General features: G+C 38.9%; 1 protein-coding gene across 2 annotated transcripts in view; it reads left to right on the top strand.

Annotated features, from left to right (window-relative positions):
- Positions 1 to 16,245, top strand: part of clmpb (CXADR like membrane protein b) — an 84,720-nt gene that overhangs the window by 47,778 nt on the left and 20,697 nt on the right. For both annotated transcript variants that reach the window (XM_077566759.1, XM_077566758.1), the window contains exon 2: positions 13,445 to 13,596. In XM_077566759.1, the coding sequence (XP_077422885.1) occupies positions 13,445 to 13,596 (152 nt within the window). The remainder of the gene's footprint in view (positions 1 to 13,444; positions 13,597 to 16,245) is intronic.

Below are 16,245 nucleotides of genomic sequence, written 5' to 3'. Positions count from 1 at the left end.
TTGCCAGCCACAAATTGTGATTAGAACACATAAATAATGAGCGTGGGGAGGGGGGCGGTGGGGCGGTATTTCGAGAAGTTGCGTCGTGTCCTGATCTGTACTTTACCTGAGGAGGAAGGTTGTTTGCATGCGCTTTTGCGAGCATTACGGCTGCTTATATCTGAGCGGGCACCATCTGTCCCGCCCACCGGCAGCGCTTTGCTGATGTACACCCTATATATTGATGCCCAACAGGATAGATTTAAGCTGATCAGCAGCAGGCAAAGCTGTCTTCTAGCGTGCGTTAATGAATACTGCTCACATTCTTTTGCACTGTACCATCTGTCGGGCATGCAGGGTTGAACAAAAAAATTTACTCTCCAAAAAGAGCAACTTTTCTCAGGGTTTAAAAGTTGCACACTGCGGCTTTTGTTCAAGAGTTACATGACGAATATTTTCCCTTACTCTTAAACCCTTACCAACAAAAAGAACTTCATGCCACTCAGACCGAGAAATTAGCTCAGCCTTATTGAATACTTATGGATACGGAAAACACACCGAGCAGGAGTATAAGGAATGTTATTTTGGCAAAAGTGAACCAAATTTTCTATATGTTGTAAATATATTTCCTTCATGGGATTTGGAGATGTTTAGATAAAAACTTCTGAAACCCAATGAATGTTTACCTGCCAGAGTCTCAGTTGAATTTGTAAAAATATATATCTTCTTTTGCCGCTACTCCTCCACGTTAAAACGAACCAGTTGAGGTGGCTCGGGCATCTGGTTCGGATGCCTCCTGGACGCCTCCCTGGGGAGGTGCTCCGGGCATGTCCTACCGGCGGGAGGCCCCGGGGACGACCCAGGACACGCTGGAGAGACTACGTCTCTCGGCTGGCCTGGGAACGCCTTGGGATCCCGTCGGAGGAGTTGGGTGAAGTGGCTGGGGAGAGGGAAGTCTGGGCTTCCCTGCTAAAGCTGCTACCCCCGCGACCCGACCCTGGATAAGCCGAATTGAAGACGGACAGACGGATATATTTTCTTTTGCTTTATATACATTAAAATATGTTCATAGTTTCATATGTCCTCTATTTAACATCCATTCAAAATACTATACCAATCGTGCTCCATGAAAGTGAGAAATGTTATCTGCTGCAAAACAGACCATTGAACAGCCCGCTAATCATGCAGCCTCATTGAAGGGAAGAAGAATAAATAAATAAATGCATAAATCCATCTGGGATTGAAAAATGGAGACATGATTTTGGCCAAGAGACAATCTTCACAATGGCCAGACCAATCAAATGTTTGAAGTATTGTGACCAAGTAAATGGAAGAAGTGTGGTTAATGTTGTCAATTACAATCCTAGAAAAAACAGCAGGTGTGATTGTGAGTGTGAATGGTTGTTCGTCTCTGTGTGCCCTGCGATTGGCTGGCAACCAGTTCATGGTGTACCCCGCCTACTGCGCAAAGCCAGCTGGGATAGGCTCCAGCGACTCTTTTGAGGAAAGAGCAGTTAAGAAAATGGAACTAAAGTTGCCAGTAAATTACTGTCAATTACGTAGAATACAAGAAACGCTTGTAAACCAGTTTACAGTGAATTGCTGTAAAAGTAAACACAGTAAGTAACTGTAATTTGTGTACAGTAAATACTTGTAAAAAAATATATAAAAATACAGTAATGTACTGAGATTTTACAAGAATTAGCTGGCAACTTTTTTGCCAGTTATTTCCTGTAAATTCTACAGTCAATTTGTTACAGTGCATTTTTATCAGAATATTACTACTTTATTCAGTCAAAAAAAAAGCTGGCTTTACTTACTATATTTTATGTCAAGCTGTTCCACGAAACTGTTCATTTTCAATTAAGATTAAACTAGCAAAATGAAATTGCATGAAACCACTTGACATAAAAATGTAAGTAGCTTTTTTTAAAGGGTGATTTTATTTTCACTTTTTTCTTTCATCCTTACTTTCGTTTTCTCTGCTTCTGCATGTTTTACTTCAACATTACTACAAAAAAGTTGTAAAAATTCACTAAAATGAACCCAAGTTAACTTGAATTTGCAGGATTAATTGAAGAACCAATTTATCAGAAACTTAAAATATCATCTATTTCAATTGTGTTTTTGGACCATTACGCAAAAGGGGAAAAAAGTCTAAAAGCAGAAGATTTATGGAGCAGCTGTAGCATTTTGGACAGCTCCACCCAAGAGTGTGGGAGGCTCCAGCAGATACAGTGCTGATACAATGTGTATAGCCCTGTAAGCAGCTTTTACTGCCCTTCCCTCCCATGGGGAATGGTGTAATTAACTTCCCTTCGCCATCTTATTCCTGCATTCCCCTAATTTGCAAAGAGAAAAAAAGCTGAATACTCGGGGCACAATAAAAATGGCTGTCGTGGAACTAATTTTGTATCCAGTGTGGGAATGTGAGGACGGGAAGGCGTTGCTCTCGCACAACATTACAGCGCTGCCGCAGCTTGAAAGCGATGCTAATGAAGGCACGAGAGCAACGCAAGGTGAACATCTCACATTATTCCGGCATCTGAGGTGTTTCATCCCCGCCTTTTTTTCCCATTCCCAATGGTCTTTCTTGGCTTTTCCCTTTCACCTGCACCTCTTTCTTCCCGTTTCAAGGGATTATCTTGAGAATGATTGCATTCCTTATTTTCCTCTCTAGTCACAGCTCTGAGAAATGTCTGAGCTAAGGTTAATATGAGGAGGGAAAGCCTGCACTTGGAAGATATTTTTTCACATATAATTTGAAAATTGTATGAAGTGTACCTTTAAGTGCTGGAAGCATAGTGGTACTACTTTTATACCCTTGACACTTGACTTCTACAGCTTGAGAACACACTTGTTCCATTTTGACGCTGGAAAGGAAGAAACTGTTACTTCTGACTCTAATAGTCCGTTGAGGTACGTGTATTGATTTGGTTGGGTCAAAAACTCACCCGCCCTACTGTAGTATACCTGTTATCTCACTCTGATGAATAGCATTTATTTACATTGTTTAACAAGAGTAATATCTGGAGGGTTTTTTTCCTTGTGAAAATGAGGGGCCCTATTTTCATGCCCAGCGAAAGTCAAGAGAATATAACTGTGCATATGGGTGGAGTTTTCTTTTTGGGGGGGTATTTTGCTTGACTAGCACAGATAGAATCGGGTGTTTTGTGCAGTTGTGGGCCGTTCTGAGATGAAACGCAGCCGACCAATCGAAGCAGCTCCGCACATTCCCATTAATATCAGTCCTTGACATCACAGACCCAAGACTCACTGGGGGGGGGTATATGTACATACATGAGCGATGGCATGCAAAATTTGTTTATACAGATAAACGGCAAGATCTTGTGACATGGAAAATTGGAGACTGCCTTGCACCGCGATGGTGTATCTATGTGGGACACTCCATCCACAAATTGTGACGCGCACACTTGCATGAAAATGACGATGAGGCTATTTTTACGCCCCTCACGAGGCCGTTTGTTTATGAAAATATTGCAAGAATTAAGTCACAATGTTGTAAGAATTACATAGTAAATTTTGTCGAGTACATTTTACTCTGAAAAAGACTATATTCGGTAAACAGTAAACTTTATACTCTGAAGAGAGTAAAATATATATATTTTTAAAAACTCAACAGTTGAGGAACGATGACAGAACCTTCAGGTTGGGAGCTAGCCAATCTAACCACTGTCCCATTCCACTCCTGCTCTGTGTCAATATATCACAGGTGTCAGGTGGAATCCTCGTACATCCATTTTTGGTCTCATTTTGAACACATCAGCAATATGTAAAATAACAATACATCTCACATGGCTCAGGTGGTAGAGTGGCTGTCTTCCATGCTGAAGGTTGTGAGATCAATCCTCGATCCTTGAGAGTGTTTTTGTTGTGTTTTTTTAATTATTATTTTACTCTCTTCCAAGTGTAAACTCTGTTTAGAGTGGGACCGAATAAAGCCTTTTTAGAGTAAAATTTCCTCTATTAAATTTATTGTGTGCGTTGTAATTTGGAATTTAACTGATTCATTAATAACAGGTGTTATCTGTTCATTTTGACCTGTCCATTCATTGTTTGAGACTTTATATGTTGTTAACGACAAAAGGTGGATGCCAACAGCTAGCGCTAGCTAGGCAGGGAGGGTTTTCAGACCTGATCTCATCAACGAGCCAGTCTCCAATGAAGGAAATAGAAAACGTTTGATTTTTTACTGAAGCAATCTCACAAGTTGAATCACGGAGCAACAAGTAGCAGGTCGTATGCAAAACATGTGTTTTAATGGTGCACAGTAACCGAGTACATTTAAGAGACTTAACCTTTTAGAAGCTCTAATTAAAAAAAGAAGCAGAGCCCAGATGAAAAAGGAGAAGTCTTACAGAACGAGCATGCGGCTTGGTTTTGCAGTGCACACTAACAACTGGAGGCAGCCTGCTGTCTGCTGAGACATCTAAAGACTTTTCTGCCTTTCAAGCAGTGCTGTCTGAAATCCCGTGAAGATAGCAGCAGCGAAAGAGGGAACGGGATGATGGAAGGTGTAACTTGCAGCCACAATAGCGGTATTTATAGGACCTAATGTTTGCCCTTTGAATGTCTAATTTAGGTCACGGTAGACTTTTTGATGAAGGCAGCCTTTCCAAATGTCTCCTCTCTGCTAACAAGCATGGAGGTGCTGATGGAAGGAGATGAGAAAAGTGAATTGTGCAAATGTGACAGCTGCACTCTAAATCACGGAATACAGTGGCGAAGGCGCTGTTTTACCCCTTACGTTTCCATTATGCAGATAGGCAGGAAAAGTCTTTCTGACGCCTAAGTGTTGTCACGCATGACGCCTTTGTCCCATTCCTCCTTTTGTGTCTGCTAACCTGTGTCCAAATCTTCCCTCTGTGATGGAGGAATTCTCCCTCCACACTTGTGACTTTGAAAAGGTCTGCAGGAAGTCAGACCTTGCACCATCCACCCTCCTCCCGGTAGCTCGCCGTCTTTGATGTACGAGCGCACCAGAGGTCACGAGCTTTGGAGTTGGCGCGGGCCGCGTCCACTCGCTGCTGACTGAGGGGATATGGAGCTTGACTTTAGGCAGTGTGAAAGATCCAGGCCTGCCCTGTCATTCCGTCTGTCTGTCTGTCTCTCTGGTCACACTATAATAAGATTGCAGGGCTCTGTGAGGCAGATTTACTGGAGCACAACTCCCCCTAGGGCCTATTCATAGAAGTCGGTTCCTCCCTTTTTCCACCCTTTGTGTCTATTCCCCTTTCTCTCGCTCTTTGCAAACCTTGTGCATAGAAGCAGTTTTCCGTTGTTGTTTGCGACTGTTCCTAATTTATTGTTAGGAAATCCTAATCTCGGACTTAAATGGCCATTCTAATCTGAACCATAGTTTAAGTAGACATATCTTGGGACATGGAAGTATTCACAACTCTTCTCGACATTTAACTTTCTCCCTCACCATAACCACATCCATTTAGTTGAACTTTTACTTGTCCTTGTGGAATCTGATAAAGACATGCAAATTCCCTAACATGACGATGACTACATTATGTTTTAAAATAAATGGTACTGGTAATGGTTAGCTGGTTAAATTAGCAGGATCACACGCAAACTACATCACTGATTTTCATAAAAGGCTGTGGAAAGGTGGCAAGTAACCCCATTACATGTTGGTGCCTATTGGAATAATGAGTTGAATCAAGGAGAGAAACAGTTGGAGGTAGCCTGTTGTTTGCTGAGACAAGCTGAGAGAAGCTCTATGTAGTATCTGATAGCAACTCATGTAATCTTGGGGGGCTGATTATAATATAACAACGAAAAAAATCACATTAAGTTTTGATAAAGAGCTGTACACGCAATTTCTGTAACAAATGGTTTTCTGCGTTAACATATTTAAATCCTTACTAATAATATTTAAGTAATGTTATATGCTTTACAATCTAAGTTATTGCATTTTAATCTGGTAACGAGGCATTGTCTTTTCTGTAAGATATGTCCTCTTTTTACAGCCCATTTAAAACGCCCGGCTGGTCTTTTACTCATTTTGCATCTTTTTGTTCCATTTCACACTGTGATATATGATATTTAAGTCAAGCCTTTCTATTTTCCGTATACTGTAGACTTGATATTCACTCAATGTAGATGCATCATTAGATGTCATCCATTTATAACAGCATGATGGTTGTGATGACAGAAATGGGCTGTTTTGTCTGTCCTTCCTTCCTTTCCTCAGTCTCTCCTTTGGTCTCTTGAGGTCTCCCTGATTTGTTGGAATTTAGATGTCTCTGGGGTTGGTGAAGGACTCTGGTTGGTGGCCTGGTGGGTGGTGTCTGGTCGGTGCTGGATTTCACTTTCCTTTCTTTTCTTTGGTCCTTCCTCGGGTCTCCTGACGGCCTCACGACTCTGGCTGGAAGTGTTCGGTTTAGGTGAACGGTATGGGATTTTTTAATAGGTTTTAGGTGACCTAATGAATACACACACACCCGCACGCACACACGCACATACACATATTCACCCACATACAACAACAAAAAAAAAAGAGAGCAATGATGATGACATGTCAAATCGGTAAAATTACCGAATGAACAATGCTGAGCTCTCCCCAAAAAAAAAAGAAAAATAAAGAAATGGGCTGTTTGGTTAAAAGGCATTTTCTAAAAATGACTATCAGGAGGATTGGAAATAAACGTTTTACAATTAAATAATCATTATATAAATTCATAATAAGGTACAAAGTTCAGTCTATAATTTTTGTATCATTTGCAATCTGTTGCGCTCCCGTCATCATCAGCACGAGCGTGAGTGCATTAAAGTTAAATGTCTGTTTTATGGTTGTTTTGGCGAAAGTAAATCAAAGTGAACAGAAGCAGTGTCGCACATTACAATTTGGAGGCTATAATATTGTCATAAATTGAAAGTTACGTTCAAAAAAACATGAGGCTGAGCTGGACAGGATTAGAAATGAGCTCATCAGAGGGACGACCAAGGTTAGATGTTTTGGGGACAGACAAGAGAGAGCAGATTTACAGTAGATGATAGTGAGGTTAGAGTTGCCAGGCAAAAGAGCTGAAGAAAGACTTAAGAGAAGGTTGATAGATATAGTGAGGGAAAACATGACGACAGTTTGTGTTGCAGAAGAGGAGGAAAAAGAATCATTCATTGGCGACCCCTAACAGGACAAGCCGAAGGGAAAAGAAGACAGCTTTAAAAATAATAATAATAATAAATAAAAAAACGTATCCTAGTTAACTTTGTGCTAACATCTTTGGGCTGACATCAAATTTAGACATTTTGACATTCAAGAATGTTAAGAGATTTGTTTTTTGTTACAAATAGTACACAATGTGAGGACAGACCAATTGTATTGATTTGTGAAGCAAAATGTGAAATTGATCATATTTGGATAAAATACAGCATTTCCTGCTGACAGTGACATTATATGCCTTCCACTCTTTAAGAAATCAAAAGCAATGGGATGAAATAATACTTAATAACGCAAACTTACTTTTTTTTAATACTTGGTTGCAAATCCTTTGGAGTCAATTACAACCTGAAGTCTGAAACGTATAAACATCACCAGAAGCTCGTTCTTAAGGCATTTTCACTTCAGTTTTGTCTTCAGCAAGTGAAATACATCGGATTCAGATCAGGTGATTGACTTGTCCAATGCATAAAACTCCATTTGTTTGTCTTAAAACAAACTCTGGTTGCTTCCATAGTACCCTTCGGATCATTGTCCATCTGCACTGTGAAGCGCCATCCAATAAGTTCTGAAGCTTTAGGCTGAATACAAGCATATAATATTGCTTGAAACACTTCCGAATTCATCCTTCTGCTTTCGTCAGCAGTCACATCATCAATAAATATATGGGAATCAGTTCCATCATATGACTATTTGCCCCTGGTACAGTCCTGTATCGCCTCTACATTGGCCAGGTTGTAAAGGTCAAATGTGACTATGAAGTGTTGCTGTGCAAGCCACAAAAAGAGCTGATTGTATTTCAACCATGTTGCTGTTGTTACTTTCAATGAATAACATTGCACTTCTGTAGCATGTAACAAAGTACTGTATACTAAAAACTTCTTATTTTTTTTAAACAGTTACATGTATACCACAATCATTACACCTTACAGGAAATACACAGTACAAACTACTGAGTGTGTTTCAGGTTGCTACTGTTTTTGGGTTTCCTAGAGACTACTGTTTTCGAAAGCTGTCATAGTTTGATATACTGTGTGCGCAAAGATGTCACAACGGGGAAATTCAGCATCAAGTGCTGTTGACACAAATGATGGGGTCCAGCAGTCCAACTGTCCCAGCTGTGTACACTATGAAAGAGGCCAAAGTGAGCGCAAACTCGCATCAAAGCGAGCTTATTTTGGCAGTGTGGCGTCAGTCATTCCACAGCACAAAAGCCTCCCTCCCTCCCCACCATAAATAACTGGCAAACTGGGGAGAGGTGATTATATACCGACCAAACCCCCTCACTTCTCACTTGTCTGCCAACTCCCCCTGGCAAATAGTGTGATTTCTTTCTGTCAAAAATTATTTTCGGCATCAACATGCAGTGGATACAGCAGATAATGACAGCTAATACATGAGCTGTATCAAACAAAAACCTTGTCTTTAAAATAACCGAACTGCTCTATTTTCCTCTCAGACATGTTCATTTCCATGCTATTTAGATTGTCTGTCAGCTTTTGATTTCACAATTAAGCTAGCTGACCAGGTTTCTGTAAACAATTTTGAAGGAGTGGATAGATGTGGATGCTTGCTTTTAATGCTGCACAAAACTTTGGAACAATTGCCTTAACCCTGGAGAACCCACGGGGTCAAATTTGGCCCCTATAAATTCTGCTACTCAAATAACAAAGACCTTCTTTTTTTTCTAGCAGTGATTTTGTCCCTGTGTTCTTGTTTCCATTGGCCAAAGTGTGTTTGTACATTCAAAATCCAGTTCTAAAATGAAACAAATAAAACAAAAAAATTGTATTGTTCAATGTAGCTGTGTATTTGATTGATTATTTTCTTAAATTCTAAGTAGTTTACTGACAGTTTTTGTTATTCAGATTTTTTGAAATGATATCCCTAAATCCCAAAGGGTCAAATTTCGCCCTAATCCTAAATTAGGGAATAAATGGTTAAAATTGAAAAAACATATATTTTGGTGTTCAGTGAACTTATAGCAGTCATTTAATGTATAATTCATAATTTTCCAAAGAAGAAAAGGGTTCTTGGGTTCTCCAGGGTTAATTTCATATTGACTAGCGAATCTCAAAGACAACATTCACGTATCAATAAGGTGTTGAATTCGATGAAAATTCAGTTGATGATCAATTCTGAACAAAACTAAGTATCAAGCATTGGGTGTGGTCATCTACAGCCAAGGTTTTGTGGATAATTTGTTTAAAGTGAGTAAATATTACATTTGAAAAGCAAACGTTTTGATACAGATCTGCTGTTGGGTTCAATTGGATTTTGCAGCTGTGTTTAATGTTATGGTCAATGCAATTTTAAAATGACCGTGAAGGAGCTGACCTTGATTGTTCTAGTTTGAGGCCCTTTTGAAAAGTTGGTTCAGGGAAATTGTTTTACTGTCACGTTGGAAAAAGATTACCATACCCCCGCTTTATCCAGTCAACCATGGCATATCTATTGGGAGACTTCTGGATAATACAGAGCCTACAGTCAGAGCGGGAGGTGAAAAGGGGGCACAGAGGGCTCTTATCAGGCCTTTGGCACACTGCGGGATTCCGCACTGAGTCCCTGACGTACTCGGCTGATTACAGACTGAGGAGTCAAGGGAAGACAGTCGACACAGCATCGAGACCCCCACCATCAACCATTAACCTCTACTGTTATGTTCAATCCACCGCACACACATAAACCCATATTTTTAGAAATATAGGAACCCGAAACCCAGAGGAGGAATGACACCGCATCAAAAAGTCATAGACATCCACACAGGGAATGGATGTCCCATATTTTCTGCTGACTGGTAATTTAAAGGTCCAATAACAGCAGGACATCAGAAACTGTTCCTGTCAAGAGAGACAAAAAAAAGTCTCCGCTGTCAAGTATTCTTTCTCTTTTCAGCTGGATTGACAGTGACTGTACTGCAAAAAAAAAAGCAAACAGAGATGCAACAAAACTCGAAAAACTGCTGAAAGCAAGCAAACGATGGCATGCGCATGCTTGAAGAAGCTGTTTATGGGCGGCTGCTCTTCTCCTTTGTGTCCTGCGTCAGCGCTGACACTTTGGCTTCGCAGCACTGAGCTGACATTTTCATTGGGCCAGAGCTCACTTGTGGGACTGCTCGAGTGGACAGGTGCCCGTTGGGTCCTGAAGCGTTCTCAGACCACATTGGCTCTTTGACAGTTTTACATCAAGCATGGTTTCCGTCATAGGTGTGAGATCTTCTTTGTTCAAGTTATTGACAAGTTCAATGCACACTATCATGCTGCTATGATGGCTAACTAAGAAGCTGACAGATTTGATGCTACTTCCAACAAACACAGCAAGAGAAGCTCGGTCATGATTTACCGATCCAATCGTACAATTTGGAAAAAGGTGGATTCATTGGCTAAGTATACGAAAACACACAAGAATTTGTCTTCACCATAACAACCACAAAAATAGCAATGACCAACGGAGGGAGACGGAAGGGGAAGCCTGGCGGTTCGCTAATTAGTGGCCCGAGTTTCTTGGATGTAAGAAAATGGAAACTTGAGGAAGAAGGTAGGGGAGAAAAACAAGGCCCAATCTGGGCTCCTTTAAAGGGGTAAGTAACAATAAGAACCTTGGGGGGGGGGGAGTATGGAAACACATGACCATGTTAATGGTTTCCCAAAGTAATGTAAGGAAACAGATAAATATTAATATGCGACATTTAATTTCTGTAAATCTCTTTTAAAACATTCCAAGGAAATAATGTGCAATCACTGCTGACATTTTATTTATTTATTTTTTACTGCAACGTATGTGGTTCTTGGGGGGGCACAATGTTAACTCTTGGTTTACTGAATTCCTATACTTTTTACAACTTTTGCTAGTGGAAATTGATAAATGCATTTTTTTTTAAAATAACATTTCTGCACTGTGCAGCTTGTAAGGAATTCTGGCCATAGAGCAAAATTAGCAAGACATACAATGTTTCAAGCAGTTTTTCCTCCTCCTTGTTTATTTGTTCTTTGCCAACAGGAGGAACCATTAATCAGCATATTAATGAAAAAAGAAGCTGCTTATACTCAACACATACAGCCTGAAACCAAATGATCATCTGCTCGGGCGGATAACTTTATTTTAAGCGCTCACAAGCCCCACAAACTGTTGACTCACACTGCAATTAAATTAAAGGCAGGTAGTTAAGTTAAATGTTGAAGAGACAAAAATATCTTGTCGCATTTTAGAGCGTGAGCCCGCTGGAGCTCTGCATGATTTTAACAATCTTTATAGGCTACCAGGTGTTAGTAGTCCACTATCTCAGTGGTGGGACGCACCCTCTGGATGCACAAAAACGATTTTCAACACACCTCTGTGAGGCCTCTGGCTAATTCTATTGAAGCACACCATGCAGTCCCACGTTCTGTTGTAAATTAGAACTGCTGCTCCCTGACAGAGACTTGCGACGCGACAACCTGGCCGGTGCCCACAGTCACTCATTAAACACACACACACGCGTATTTATAGAGACGTTTGTTTTTTACTGCAACGTGAGCACTTCACAGAGTAGCCTGGGGTTTGTTTTATTTGTATTAAGTGAGAAAATAAAGCTTATCTAGGACTTTGGTTTAAAGTAGGAAAATAAAAATCTGCCATGCAAAATCTGATTGGAAATGGCCACTTTAAAACCCTGGAGAACCCACGGGGTCAAATTTGGCCCCTATAAATTCTGCTACTCAAAGAACAAGGACCTTTTTTTTTTTTCCAGCAGTAGTGTTGTCCCCGTGTTCTTGTTTCCATTGGCCAAAGTGTGTTTGTACATTCAAAATCCAGTTCTAAAATGCAACAAATAAAACAAAAAAATTATATTGTTCAATGTAGCTGTGTATTTAATTGATTATTTTCTTAAATTCTAAATAGTTTACTGACAGTTTTTGTTATTCAGATTTTTCAAAATGATACCCTTAAATCCGAAAAGGGTCAAATTTCGCTCTAATCCTAAATTAGAGAATAAAGGGTTAAAATTTAAAAAAACATATATTTTGGTGTTCAGTGAATTTATAGCAGTCATTTAATGTATAATTCATAATTTTCCAAAGAAGAAAAGGGTTCTTGGGTTCTCCAGGGTTAACTTGAATACAACTTGCCAACAATTTTGAAAATCAGGCGAAGGGTTCCAGAGAAATTGAGTTTTTGTGTGGGGAACATGTTTGTGTTATATTGAAAATCTGTTCAAAAAACACTTACAAATTAGAATAAAACAGTACAACTTCATTATTTTGCATTTTGAACATGTTTCTTATGACAATTCTCATTTAAAGACATTAATTAACATAATTAGCATAAAAGTTTTATTTAAATGGATGGACTATATAAATCACTCATTTCTATGTATGATCCAAATGAGATTTTGCATATCAATTGCTATAAATTTCAAGGACTACACTGAAACCTATCAATAGTGTGATTACTCATCCACAAAGGCAACATTTTCTGTCAACTTTCCCATTGTTGTACGGATGTTCACAACTACAATTGATCCTTTATTTTTGTCTGCTACTCGGCGAACACCGTCTTCGATTAGCTGACATCTTTCAGCTGAAAAATATCCACCAATTAAGTTCCACTGCTAAATACCACAAAAATGGTCACGTTGCTGTTCAAAGTATTCCTTGGATTTAGTTGAATTAATTAATTTTGATGACACGCCAAGAAAAGTCATGAATGTGGGGAAAAGCCAGCTTCGGTGTTTGTTTCTTGATCCTGAACATCTGGGATCTGGAAATCCCCAATCAAGTGCTAACCATCGTTAGCATCAGGATCTGTGGCTTATTCATTTCAATGGGTGATTCTTTCCTGCAAATTATTCGGAATTGTACCTGGAAACTGCGAAGCATGCCATACTTTTTTTTTTTTCTTTTCCTGGTGAGCATGCCATACTGTGTGTCTTTTATTCACTGTCTTCTTCTTGTACTTTTGGACCTTTTTTTTGGCGTTTTACAAATATATGTTGAAGTTAATGACGCTTGAGTGGAGTGCTGTAGAAAAATAAATCAAATTACTTTTGCTTTAATGCTTACATATGACTGCCTAAATGGCTATGTGAAAACAATTGCATTTTGTCATCTTTTTCCACATTTCAGCTTCTTCCTGACAGTAATTGAGATCCGACGTCTCAACTCTCCGTGTGCCTTCTGTCACCGTTTTCCCTGAATGCAAGCTTTTTCGATCCAATTTGCAAGCTCTGTGTCGTGTCTTCCACTTTGTGAGCTAGCTGACGTTTGCCTCTTCTTTTTCCCTCTCTGCCTCCAGTTCTCCTCTGTCCACTGTCAGGAGGTGCCCAGACCGAGATGAAGAAGGTAGTCGGGGACAACGCCACTTTACCTTGCCACTACCAGTTCCAATCATCTGGCTCCATTGACATTGAGTGGCTCCTGCAGAAACCAAACTCCAAACAGAAAGTGGTGAGAAGACATATTTACCATCCGTTCTTTTTCACAATTTAGCACAGAATGCGGAAGTCAACCTTAAACATTTCTTGACAATAATATGTTATTTGTGACTTCACTGGTCTAAACATGCCATTCTGATTAATATTACATGTGTGGAATATGAGTTATGCAGCAAATTCCAGCCGTTTTTATCTATCAAGTGGCAAAATGGCCGCCTTCTGATATGGATAAAAACAGCTGGATTTTGCTGCTTAACTCATATTCCACATGGGTTATTATAGTTTACAATTTTTCATTTTAGTTAGTTTTTATTTCATTTTGAGTTTTGGCTTTTAAATTTAGTTAGTTTTAATTAGTTTTCAAGGTGGTTCTGTTAGTTTTTATTAGTTTTAGTTATATCATAAATGCTTTGTTTTACCTTAGTTTTAGTTAGTTTTAGTATTGTTTTTTTTTATGTGTATTACTTGTGTACAATATTTAAAAAACACCATGGGAGCTACGTCATCTGAAGGGGCTTTTCTATTGGCTGCTGCTAGATGACGTCACTTTTGTGTGACACACTTTCAAACGTCCTTCTTCCGGTTAATATCAAAATAAATCTACTTAAAATCTGATTTAAAATCATCCCCAAAGGCTCATGCATTACATTTATTACCAAAGACTAAAACGAAGGAGATTTTTGCTATAATTATAGTTACTTTTAGTTAGATTTGTAAACATAAAATGTAGTTTCAGTAATTTTTTTTTTTTTTTTTTTAGTATTTTCGTTTAGTTTTTTTTGTTAACGAAATAGTTTTTTTTGTTAACGAAATAGTTTTTTTCATTTTTGTTTTAGTTTTTTCGTTAGTTTTAGTTAACTAAAATAACCTTGTATTCCACTAACACAATATTAACCAAAATACCGTATTTGGGGCTGCATAAAACATATTATTGTCAATATTTTTTGGGGGTGGGTTGATCCCTTTAAATATAATAAAAATGCAAATACTATTTAAATAGATGAAGGCCTAATATCAATATTAGATTCCACAATTAAATTATAGAATGGACGATTTGATACATGATTTCTTATTTGGATTCATTTATGTATTGTCTATTTCAATTTCTATCTGTAAACATTGTGGCACAATGCCATTTAAAAAAAATCACACTCCAAAAAAAAGCTAAGTACAGTACACCACAAACCGATTATGACTGAGTTTATATATCATTAAATATCCACTTTTCTCCCACATTCCAAAAACACGGTGGTTTAATTCCAAACTCTAAATTGTCCGTACGTGTGAATATGAGTACAAATGCTTATTTGTCTATATATGACATGATTGGCTGGTGCCCAGTTCAGTGTGTACCCCACTTCATGTCCAAAGTCAGCTGGGATAGGCTCCAGCACACCTGTGACCCTAGTGAGGATTTGCAGTTCATAAAATTAATCAATAAATATCTACGTGCTGGGAGAAATGACTTGGCTGCCAAATATAGATTTTTGCTGTCAAAATGAATGCAAAAATGCAAATAACAGTTATCGTATTCCTTTGTTTGTTTTGCATAAGTAATGAAAGACTGTTGTCAATGGAGCCACTTTGTGACATTTAAATATTGGGAGAGGCAGCAGTATTATAATGTTAATATCATAAAGGTGCATTGCAGGTGAGGGACAGTTCACTACCCCGAGTCTGGAGAGGAATCTGTATCGGAAAAAAGTACGAGTGCTGAAGAGTGACTGTTAATGACTTGAAAACAAACTTGATTTCATTTCTAGTGGGCTTATAAAACATTTTTGTTTATGCTGCAGGCCAAACATCAACATGAGCTTCAATGTTGGTGACATTTTGACCCTTGTTAGTATGTACGAACATATCATAATAGAATCATAATGGATGTGCTGAGACCCAAACGCTGTCTCCAGGCAATGATTTCATCAGTCTGATTTATTCTGCTGTTCTTCTTGCAGCACATGCACGCATCTTGATATGTTGCAAACATTTTAACAAAATAAGGCATTTATGTCAAATTTTACTCACGTGTATTGATGCCTTGTGTGACATCTTGAAATATCCAAAATGTCACAGGAAGGGTGTCGATGAACCACCTTGTAGTCTACCTGTCACGTAAGAATGATTTCAAAATTAGGTCTTTTATTAGTAATTTGTTGACTCGTGACAATTATATGTGTTTTACATTGAGAGACTTAATAGTGGGAACATGTTTGAGTCTGAAGGAAATTACTTGTTTTTGTGCTGTATCATAGAACGGAATGTATTCTGCTGTGCATGGCCAAAAAGCAGTTAAAAAAAAAGATTAATACTACAGTATAGGGTCTGATATCTTCCAACCTTGAGCAATGACACAATGGTTTGTTTTATCTTAAAGAACCTGAGCAGTCCTGAGTTTAGAAACCCTCTGCACACAAACTAAACACAACATCAGTGTGTGAAATCTTACTGGCTGTCTTGTGGAGGAATTGAGGTGATTTCTTCTATACTCCATTTGGAAGTCGTTTGTTTGTGTCCTGATGCGTTAGCACATGGAAGTGCAACACGGTGAGAAAGAAAAGAGCAGGAAGAGAACAGGAAGGAGGGAACAGAGTTGTCGAATGAAAGCGTCTGTCTGAAGCTTTAATGATTCAGGGTGAGGGGGGGGCTGCCACATTGCGATGAA

Source organism: Vanacampus margaritifer, chromosome 5 (genome assembly GCF_051991255.1).
Source record: "Vanacampus margaritifer isolate UIUO_Vmar chromosome 5, RoL_Vmar_1.0, whole genome shotgun sequence".
NCBI classification, from domain to species: domain Eukaryota; kingdom Metazoa; phylum Chordata; class Actinopteri; order Syngnathiformes; family Syngnathidae; genus Vanacampus; species Vanacampus margaritifer.
The sequence above is the reverse complement of the archived record's forward strand: the minus strand, read 5'-3'. Positions and strand labels throughout refer to the sequence as shown.